At 38.6% G+C, this 10368-nt stretch overlaps 1 protein-coding gene and 1 long non-coding RNA gene across 6 annotated transcripts in view; both read left to right on the top strand.

Annotated features, from left to right (window-relative positions):
* LOC106936856 (uncharacterized) overlaps positions 1–3583 on the top strand; it is an 8979-nt gene extending 5396 nt beyond the window's left edge. Inside the window, exon 3 of the long non-coding RNA XR_001422238.1 lies at positions 3034–3583. This is a non-coding gene — a long non-coding RNA (uncharacterized LOC106936856). The remainder of the gene's footprint in view (positions 1–3033) is intronic.
* A 2149-nt stretch (positions 3584–5732) lies between these two features.
* The window catches only part of rnf103 (ring finger protein 103), a 57917-nt gene continuing 53281 nt past the window's right edge, over positions 5733–10368 (top strand). For 4 of the 5 annotated variants that reach the window (XM_015018081.1, XM_015018080.1, XM_015018084.1 and 1 more), the window contains exons 1-2: positions 5733–6399; positions 9304–9455. In XM_015018081.1, coding sequence (XP_014873567.1) covers positions 6174–6399; positions 9304–9455 — 378 coding nt within the window. In that variant the 5' untranslated portion in view covers positions 5733–6173. Of the gene's footprint in view, positions 6400–9303; positions 9456–9869; positions 9965–10368 lie in introns of those variants that run through there. The other variant, XM_015018082.1, reaches the window with a different exon arrangement.

Raw genomic sequence — 10368 nt, 5'->3', positions numbered from 1 at the left:
TTAAGCTCCAGTTCCTGCTGTCTGGATGTCCCACCCACACATTTCTTTAAGAAAGTCCTGCCTGTTATTAATGATCTGATCCAGTAAATACTTAAGGCAAAAAACATGTTACACATTTTATTGACTTTCACTGCTCAATAGAGTGAAATACATTAACAATAAAAATCAGACTGCAGTTCATTATTTCATTACTTTGACTGAATCATAATAAACTGCCACGTTATGCCTTGGAAATCAAAATGAGCAAAACTGGCTACATTGCTTTCATAGACTTAGTTCTTTTTTTCTGTCAAAGGTAGCCAATATTTGTATTATATTTAGTTCTCTAACTTACTTTAATAAGAAGAGTTTGAAATGAGAAATGGATTACCTGTGGCTTGCACTAGCAATAGCGTTGTTATTATTGACTAATTACCATATTTTCTGACCTATAGCGCCCCCATCACTATAAGCCACACCCACAAAGTTTTTTTTTTTTTTTTACTTATTGATTGATTTATTCTTCTTCCTCCTGCGTATTGAAACCACTGAAGTCATCTTCAGTGTCGGAGTTGAACAGCCTCAGAACAGATTCGTCACATGCCTTTTCTGTCTCTATTGCCCCTTTTCCACCGGCTCTACTTCAGCAGCCCGGCTCGGCCCAGCTCAACTCGGCTCTACTTCAGAGTGACCGCGTTTCCACCGACTGGCTGGCCCTGCTCCGAAGTAGGGACCTAAAAAGCAGGGCCAGCCTCGAAAAAAAGCTGGTGGAAACACTCAGCAGGGGTGAGCTGAGATGGTGGGAAAGGGGCATAAGTCAGTGTTGCTCTCCGTGTCACAGAACATTTTCAAGTTCAGGCCACCTGCTTTTATGTCTTCTGAAGGTCTTTCTGGTCTTTTGGCATTCAGTGAGTTCTTCCCACTGCCGTCTCTCCAATGCCGAACCATGGATTCATTCACGCCAAGCTTACATGCAACGACTGATCTAAGACAGAGAAGTTTGCATCTGAAATTTTGATGATAAAAGCGACTAAAGTCAGAATATGACAGCGACGGATTTAGAAAGAAGCGACTAGAATAGTGTGGATTGGAGTGAAGAGGAAGAGCTGGGTGGTCAGAATGAAGAGAAAGTGGGAAAAGGTGGTAAGAAGCAGTGAGCTTCTGAAAGAAAGAATGAGAAGTGAATGAGAAAGAGGAAATACAGAAGGAACTGTGAAGGCATTGAGGAAAGAGCAGAAGAATCAAAAATCCAAATATGAATATTATAGTAAGATTTGATGAAGGAGAAGGGGTAAAGAAAATTGAGTCACTTAAGTTAACAAAAGCACTTAAAGCTCATGTTGGAAAAATTAAACATACTAAGATATTGAGAGGGCTGCACAGTGGTGCAGTTGGTAGAACTGTTGTCCTGCAGCTAAAAGGTCCTGGGTTCGATTCCTGGCCTGGGGTCTTTCTGCATGGAGTTTGCATGTTCTCCCTCTGTGCATGTCTGGGTGCTCTGGCTTCCTCTCACAGTCCTGTTAGGTTAATGGTCTCTCTAAATTCTCCTTAGGTGTGCATGGTTGTTTGTCCTGTTACTACCACCCTGGTGATAGTAACAACCTTTTCAGCATGTCAATGTTCTTAGGCCTTCTAATGAGCCATCATTTGATCCGGATGTGTTGAAGTAGAGACACATCTAAAAGTTGCAGGAAACCGGCCCTCCAGGCCTGGAGTTGCCCACCGATAGCCTAAACTGTCAGGGTTCCTCTGTGTGTGTGAATGCGAGTGATGCATCTTTTCCAATAAAGATCTTGGTGGAGAACCTCGGCAACCTACACAGGTGGAGCTCATCGGCTTCATCAGAGTGCTGGGAATAAAAGAGCAGCAGAGCCTTCACTCAGTGCTGCATGTTTAATGCTTACTGGTTTGTCTCATTGAATTTTCCAAGAAGGATCAATCAGTTCTGCTGTTTCTCCTCCTGTGTATCCTACCTTCAAGTTACCTACCTACCTGCTCTCCTGTTCCTCATTTCTGCACCCTGCTCCATCAGACCCCTGGCTCTCTGTGTGGCCACCCTCCTCACACTCATCTAAGGAATCACCATCCGTCATTCTCCACACAGGACCCTAGCCATCTTTTCCTCCATGCCTCATGAATCGTTCTAAAGTAAGCTCTCTTATTTCATCCCTGATCAACTCATTTCAGGCCACCATTAACTCCACTCTCATTCCAGACGCCACTGATCACATGACCCTTTCTATCCTCCAGAAAGATCAAGATCTGTCAATTGCTGAAAATAAAACCAATTCCTTATTTGGACTCTGATTCTGCATGTGGGTCAGAAGGTTAAATCTGAACATCATAAACCAGTGAAATGTTTCAACTGTCAGGAATTTGCAAAAATGTGTAAAGGAAAAAGGAGATGTGCCCAATGTTCAGAAGATCATGAATATGGAAAATGTGGAGTTGGAGTAAAACCAAAGTGTTATAGTTGTGGAGGAGAGCATAGTGTTGTTTTTTGGGGATGTAAAGTGATGAAAGGGCAAACAATTATACAGAATTTTTTTTAGATTTTTTAGATAATCTTACATGTTTGAATAATGGATGAATTATCCCTTCTCTATTGGAGAATGAAAAGAGCTTTGGGTAGAACTAGGAATTGTGCTCCAGGTAAAGATGAAGTTATATTATGTTAAGACATGTAAATGATGAAGTGTTAAATAAGATCAATGATGGAAATGGAATTAATGTGAATTCCATTTCCATCATTAATCTTGTATAATAAGATTTGGAAATGGAAAGAAGCCCCATTGTTATCCCAATAAAGAAATGAGTTTACATCTCATATATGTAAACTGATGGAAAGGATAGTGAATGACAGATTAATGCAATATTTGGAGTCATGAAATATAATTGCTCCTTATCAGAGAGGCTTTCATAGAGGGAGAGGAGCAATGGATCCTATTTTATGTTTAGAAGATGATGTTAGGAAAACTCAGATTAATAAGGAAACTGTTGTTGCTGTGTTTCTTATTAATTTATTTTTAACAGACAAAAGTAAAATCAAGAAAGAATAAAAGTTAAAACATTATCATGCCCAAGTGACATGCAATTTTATATTATCTGTTCGAAAAGGAGCAGGTAGAAGATACAATATCTTATAATGTCCTGCCCTTTTCATACTCATCAACTTATAATCAGTTAAATGTCGAAACACCAAAACAACGAATTTCCACCTTACATGATATTTAAATCTCACATCTTTAGATGGACAATTATTTAAACACTTTTTATATCATCAGTAACATTTATGGACTTTAAAACATTCGTCTTATAGATCATATTTCCCAATAAGCTCCTTTTTAAACAGTCTTTTAAGCTGGTTTGTATTTGTACTTTTTTTAAACTCATTCAATCCATTTCATACATCTACTCCACACACCAATAAACAAAAACTCTTCTTGTTCTTAATACATTGTTTTTTAAAATGTCCTTGTCACAAAACATTTTTTGTATATTGGGTGGAAGTTGATGATTTCTTACCTTAAACATGTACAGTTTTAAATGTTACAAGGTCCCAGAATTTCAGTATATTTGATTTAAAAAATAACAGGTTTGTGTTCCCAATATTCCACTTTATGTAGTATTCAGATTTTTTTTTTTTGTATGACGTATAATGGCTGTAAATTTGTTTTGTATGTATTCCACCAACCTGGAGGATACTAATATAAGTAAAATAATATTTTGTAGTGATTCATTATCTGCATTGTTGAGTATTGAAAAGGGACGTACAAATAATCATCAAGATATATGAGGTTATGGCTGTTCATCACAGAATATGTGAACAAAATAAAAATGCAATATTACTTTTGGACTCCTGCTCATGTAGGTATTATGGGCAATGAAAGAGCAGATAGGTTGGCTAAGAAGATATTGATATGCCAATAAAGTTATCTAAATCTGAAGGCAAAAGTATAGTTTGGAGAGAAAGCAAGATATGGAAAATTAGGTGGGATAATGAAATAAATGGAAGATATTTATGTGGGATACAAAATACTGTTAATGTAGTAAGGATCAGAGGAATAAACAGGAAGGAGGAGATAATTATAAATAGAATAAGAACCGGTCACAGTTTATTTTAAATGAAACTCTTTTTAAGATGGGGAACATCTTACTGGTTTATGTAGTTGGTGTGATATTGTAGAAACAATATTAGCTGCAGGAAATATGTGAATCAAAGAAGATTATTAAAAAAGGAATTAGGTTTTAATAGGAAATTGAAATTTGAGAATGTTGTTGATCAGTTAAATAGTATTGAAAGAAAAAAGAAGGGTTTTCGTTTTTTAAAAAAAAATACCAGGCTCATTAGGAGAATTTGAGGAATAAGTATTGGGTCCAGCAGATGGCAGTAGTACAACAATAATAGATGCAAGCTGCTGTTAAAATCAAAAGAACAAAAAGAAGCGGTTGGGGTCTATGCTTGGGCCCATAGACATGAATACGGGGCCAAACTTGACATTTCACAATTCGCCTCGCTCTGAGAAGAACGCTCTCCACGTTCTACGTTTGCAAGGCGTCAGCTCAGGTGATTGTTCTTATTGTGGGGAAACAGAAGGAGTAGAACGTGGTCTTTTTGTTTGTTTTTTTAACCATTCAACATGTCTTCAGTTTAATAACCCCAGTTGAGGATAAAATTAATTTGTTATGGCTCTGCTCTCTGATTAATGTCAAGACCAACCTTGAGGCATGCCAAGGCCTGACTGGCCTCCAGGAGCTCGTGCTCCAGCTTAGAGCAGTTTTCCAGCACCTCTGACAGCTCCTGCAGCTTCACCTGGATTTCAATGCTGTTAAGCTCATAGATGGCGAACATTTCCTCTTTTATCAGCTGACACATCTCTGTCACCTTCTCTGTTAGCTGCCCATCATTTCCTGGTCTCTGGTTTGCTCATGGTTTATTTTTTTCCACCATTTCTTGAGCTCTTTTCCTGATGTCATCAATGTACAAGCTGCTACAGTTCTCTTGAATCTCAGTCATGCTCACACTTGACTTGTTTCTTGACAAATCACAATCTGTATCTTCCACCATCAGCGAGTCTTCATGTCCTTTTTTAGGAGTGGATAGGGAGCTGGATGGAAGGTCATCAAAGAAGAAATCCATTTTGGTCTGTCTGACCATAAGGCAGAGTCTGTCACCCGGAAGTTATGCGATTGTATTTTTTTAGGGTAACTTTATTGGGACTCACATGTGTTAATTAATTGTAAGAAATACATAAGAGAGGGAAAACAAATGTTGCCCTGCGACAGACTGGCGACCTGTCCAGGGTGACACCGCCTCTCGCCCGGAACGTCACCTGGAGAGGAACCAGCAACCCTTCCGACCCCACTAAGGGACAAGGGTGTAAAGAAAATGGATGGATGGATGGATGGATGGATGGATGGATGGATGGATGGATGGATGGATGGATGGATGGATGGATGGATGGATGGATGGATGGAGAAACAAATGGAACGGGTAATGGGGATTTCAGCAACTATTGACAAATTTTTTAGGGAAGCATCATTCTCAAGATATAATACAAGCACTTATTAAATATTTAAAAGACACAAAATTAGACAGGATTTTGTGTGTGTGAGAGAGAGAGTATCAGTGTATATATATGATATAATTATATTAAGGTTTGGAAGATATAAAAGTGAATTTCTGAATTACATCTCCGTCCAGTTGATGGCGGTAATGCACCTAGTTTGTAAACTGCCAGAAAATCTCTATAGAAGAAGAAGAAGAAGGAGAAGGAGGAGAAGAAGAAGAAGACGTCCCAGCTTCTTGGTAGCGTATGGTAGCAACATCCAGTGTGTCATCGAAAGGCCTTGGGGATCTGACGGGATCCCTGCTGTTCTCTGCAGTGATTGACTGGATCTCTCGCGGCTTTCGGGGGATTTGGTTCACTTGTGCCCGACGTCGGAGGCCTTTTTGTTTTGCTTAATGCGTTTGAGGCCATTTGTTTGCTAACTGAGTTTTAAGTACCGTTTGAATTTCTGGGCTGCCAACACAAGACCATTTTAGCGACACCTGAGAAAGCAAACAGGGTCAAGAACTCGGACAAATTCAAATTTTCTACAGAGCTTTTCATCTAATTGGAGGATGTGTGTTTGAAGCCTGATCAAATTAAATCTCTGAATGTTAGATCTCTCCGATTTCCTCCACCTACAAAATGTGGTTAAAACTTTTCTTTTTACTCCTGTATTTCATGATGTTGTTTTTGCTTGCTAGACTTTTTGAGACTGTGGTCTGGTATGAGACTGGCATGTTCGCCACGCAGCTTGTAGACCCAGTTACTCTGAGTTACAATAAGTTGAAAACCATCCTAGAGTGCAGAGGACTGGGATACACCGGCCTGGCTGAGAAGAAGGACGTCAGCGAACTGGTGGAAAAATCAGGTAAAATCACTGGGAATGTGTGGGTGAAAGGTGTTTTCGAAAAATATGTACATAAATATTTGTATTGTTATACTTAAATGTTTTTTGTGTCATTTGTTCAATAGGACTTAGGAACTGAGCGATTATTGTTAGAAATAATTACTTTTTTGTATTATAAAATTAAACTATTATTCTTTATTTCCAGAGATTTTAAAGACATTTTTGTACTTGTTAACTCATGAAAGCCTATTTGAAGTTTGTTTAAATATTCTTTCCAACTCCACAGAGAAGACACATTTCATAATGTTAAAATTAGACCTCTTCTGATTTAAGGTCTTCAACTCCAGGCCTTAAATGATGAAATCATAAAAATGTGTATATTGCAGTGACATAACACCTTTTAGGATCTTCAAAGATGCTTTACAAAAAAGAAAAAAACAGCTGAAAATTGAGAAGGAGACTGTGGTGGATAGAGCAGTTTACACAGGTGGGTTTTGAGTAATAATCTGAAGGTAGGGAGTCAAAGTTACTCTCGAAGAAAAGGCTCCATCCCCCATGGTACATGCTTGGTTCTGATGGGGGGTAGATCATTATTTGAGCTGTGGAATCAGAGATATAGAAGGACAGACACGGGTAATGTTGTGTATATGGAAGAATGATGCCCTGGTGATGGCATTGATGTGGTTTTGGAAAGACAGGGAGGAGATGGGAATGGTGCCAAAGTTTTGCACTATGGAGGAGACGGTGGCTGTGTGGCCATAGATGAGGAGGGAAATGGTCTGGGCTGAGGATAGGAGTTAATTGGGACCAGTAAAAAGTAGTTTTGTTTTGTTACTGTTGAGTTTTAGAAAGTTGATGTCCATCCAGAGTTTGATATCATAATTAATAATAGTAATAATAATTTAATAACCTTTATTTAACCAGGTTTGTCCCATGAGAACAAAATATCCTGGCTAAGACAGGCAGCATTCAGAGACAGAGGGAAAAGGTCAGAATTGTAACAATAAATGTATATTAAAACATAAAAAAGGAATAATTAAGAAAATTAATAATTTCATTAGAGACTACAATTAATAATACTTCAGTTAATATAAATAGAACAGTAAAAAGAAACTCTAAAATGGGGTTTTAGCCTTGATTTTAAAATAACTTTGGTTTTTCAGCAAATAGATCCACAATGATCTGTTAATGTCATTGAGGGAAAATGCTCAGTTTTAGGTTTTATTAGATCTTAGTGCTACCTTTGACCTGCACAGTGGCGCAGTTGGTAGAGCTGTTGCCTTGCAGCAAGAAGGTCCTGGGTTCAATTCCCGTGCTGGGGTCTTTCTGCATGGAGCTTGCATGTTCTCCCTGTGCATGGTGGGTTCTCTCTGGTACTCCAGCTTCTTCCCACAGTCCAAAACCAAAACTGTCAGGTTAACTGGCCTCTCTAAATTCTTCCTGGGATAAAGTGTGGGTGTATGGTTGTGTGTCCTGTATGTCTCTGTGTCGCCCTGCGACAGACTGATGACCTGTCCAGGGTCAGGTGACCTCACCTGGAACGTTAGCTGGAGAGGCACCAGCAACTCTCCTGATCCCACTAAGGCACAAGGGTGTAAGAAAATGGATGGATGACACTGTTGACCATGCAATCCTGTTAAACAGACTAAAGATCCTGGCTGATATTTCTGATTCAACTTTGGACAGGTGACTCCGTCCCCTTAACGTGTGGGGTGCAACAAGGCTCAGTTTGGGTCCACTTTTGTTTTCTTTTTATATTATTGCTGGCATTATTCAGTCCTTTTCAGATATCTCATCACATTTATGCAGATGACATTCAATTGTGTTTTTCATTTAGACCTCATCAACTTGACAGGTTGGCCATCGTCGTCCAATGTTTGTCCCGTATCAGTGACTGGCTCTCCAGTAACACTCTGGTTTTAAGCACCAGTAAGACAGAAACTATGATTATTGTTCCCAGTCACTTGTGCCAAAATATAAGCCAGACAACTGCCTCCTGCCTGTTAGTAAAATCACAGGTAAAAAATCTAGGTCACACTTAATTCATCATTAGGTTTCGACTCACATTAAGGCTGTTTCCCGTTCTTGTTTCTTTTATTTGAGAAACATTTCTAAAATTAGACAAATGCTCTCCAGAGATCACCTGGAGAAAATCATTCATGCTTTTCTCTCATCTGGACTACAGTGATGCCCTTTTTAACTGCCTGGATAAATCCTGTTTCACGTTTGCAGTCAGTACAGAACGCGCCAGCTGGACTTATCTCCAAATCTAGTAAATTCTGTCATATTGCTCCTGTTCCATATTCATTACACTGGTTCCCAAATTATTTTTGAATTTGTTTTAAAGTTCTTGTGTTGACATGCAAAGCATTACATGGCCAGACTCCTGATTCTTTGTCAGCTTTTAACTAAACATTCAGCTGCACATGGTCTTTGGTCTCAGTCTGAATCTTTTGGTTGTCCCACAAACATGGTTAAAAACTAAAGGGGACCGGGCCTTTCAGTCAGTGGCCCCAAGGCTGTGGAACAGCTGGCCCTTGTAGCTCCTTTTTTTTTTTTTGACTCTGTGGAGGTTTTTAAAAAGCAACTAAAAAAAAGTTTTATTTTTCCAGGCTTTTATCTCTTGATTTTATTGTGTTTCTTATGTTGGTTTTATGTTTTGTATGGTTTTAAGGTTGATTTCTATTGTACAGTGCTTTGTGATTTTATGTTTGTGAAAAGTACTTTATGAATAAACTTTGCTTACTGACGGTGTTCAGGACCAGCTGCAGCTCTCTGAATGACTTTAAGGCAGACCTGTGAAGACAATACAGTAATCAGTTCGACCAAAAATAAATCCATGGATGAATTTTTAAAGTATCCTTTTAAAAAGGCTCTGATGGTGGCTTTCAGGTCCTCTGAATCATTTTTTTATTCTGCACACAGGAGAATTAACGCAAGGGGAGCTGTATTCAGCCATCAAGAAAGCAAGAGAGCAGACAGAGGCTGGAAATTCCAGCACTACTACGACCTTCAGTGGGGAGATGCACTTCTATGAACTGGTGGAGGACACAAAAGATGGAATTTGGCTGGTTCAGGTAAAACTGGGAATTTGTATGAAGTTATGGATAGAAAATGCAGAAAATTATTAGTGTCCTTTTAGCTTGGAAAAGCAGGGAACAATTCAGTTTTTAAAAAAAAAAATAAAGATCATACCCTGCTCTGAGTGTAACAGTATCAAAAATGTCAACTTGAAATACTGTGTTCAGTTCCTTTTACTCTTGTGTGATCTTCCATTAGACTGTTTTTCTATACCAGGGGTGGGCAATCCTGGTCCTGGAGGTCCGGTGTCCTGCAGCTCTTAGATGTCTCCCTGGTTCAACACACTTGAATCTAACAGCTGAATCTCCTCCTCAGTGCAGTCAGGTTCTCCAGAGTCCTGCTAACGACCTCATTATTTGACTCAGGTGTGTTGAAGTTGAGATACATCTAAAAGTTGCAGGAGACCCTCCAGGCCTGGAGCTGCCCACCCCTGTTCTATGCAGATAGTTTATAATACTTCTCCATCTGCAAGCTGGATTAAAAAAGCAATTGGTCATACACAGAGGTGGGAACAGCATGCAAAACTTGTACTACTATAAGAGTTGCACTTTGTGAACATATTTTTAAGATGTAGTCAATTACTCAAATGAGAGTAGAAAAAAGTATTTTAAAAAGCTACTGAGTAACAGGACATCTCATTTAATATTGTGAAAAATATAAAATGTGTAAATTCATTTCAGACTGAAATTAAAATAATAAATGTGTTGTGCAAAAATATTCATAACTGTTACATTTCCATAACCACAAGCAAATATATTTCATAAGGATTTCAAGTGAAAAACCAACAAAGTTGTATACAATTGTGAAGTAGAAAATTATACATGGTTGAAAACTATTTTTACAAATAAAAACTGAGAAGTGCAGTGTGCAAAAATATTCATAACTGTTACATTTCCACAACCACAAGCA

This window comes from Poecilia latipinna, unplaced genomic scaffold (assembly GCF_001443285.1).
Source record: "Poecilia latipinna isolate Pla-1442-1.1 unplaced genomic scaffold, P_latipinna-1.0 Scaffold2226, whole genome shotgun sequence".
NCBI lineage: Eukaryota > Metazoa > Chordata > Actinopteri > Cyprinodontiformes > Poeciliidae > Poecilia > Poecilia latipinna.
The sequence above is the reverse complement of the archived record's forward strand: the minus strand, read 5'-3'. Positions and strand labels throughout refer to the sequence as shown.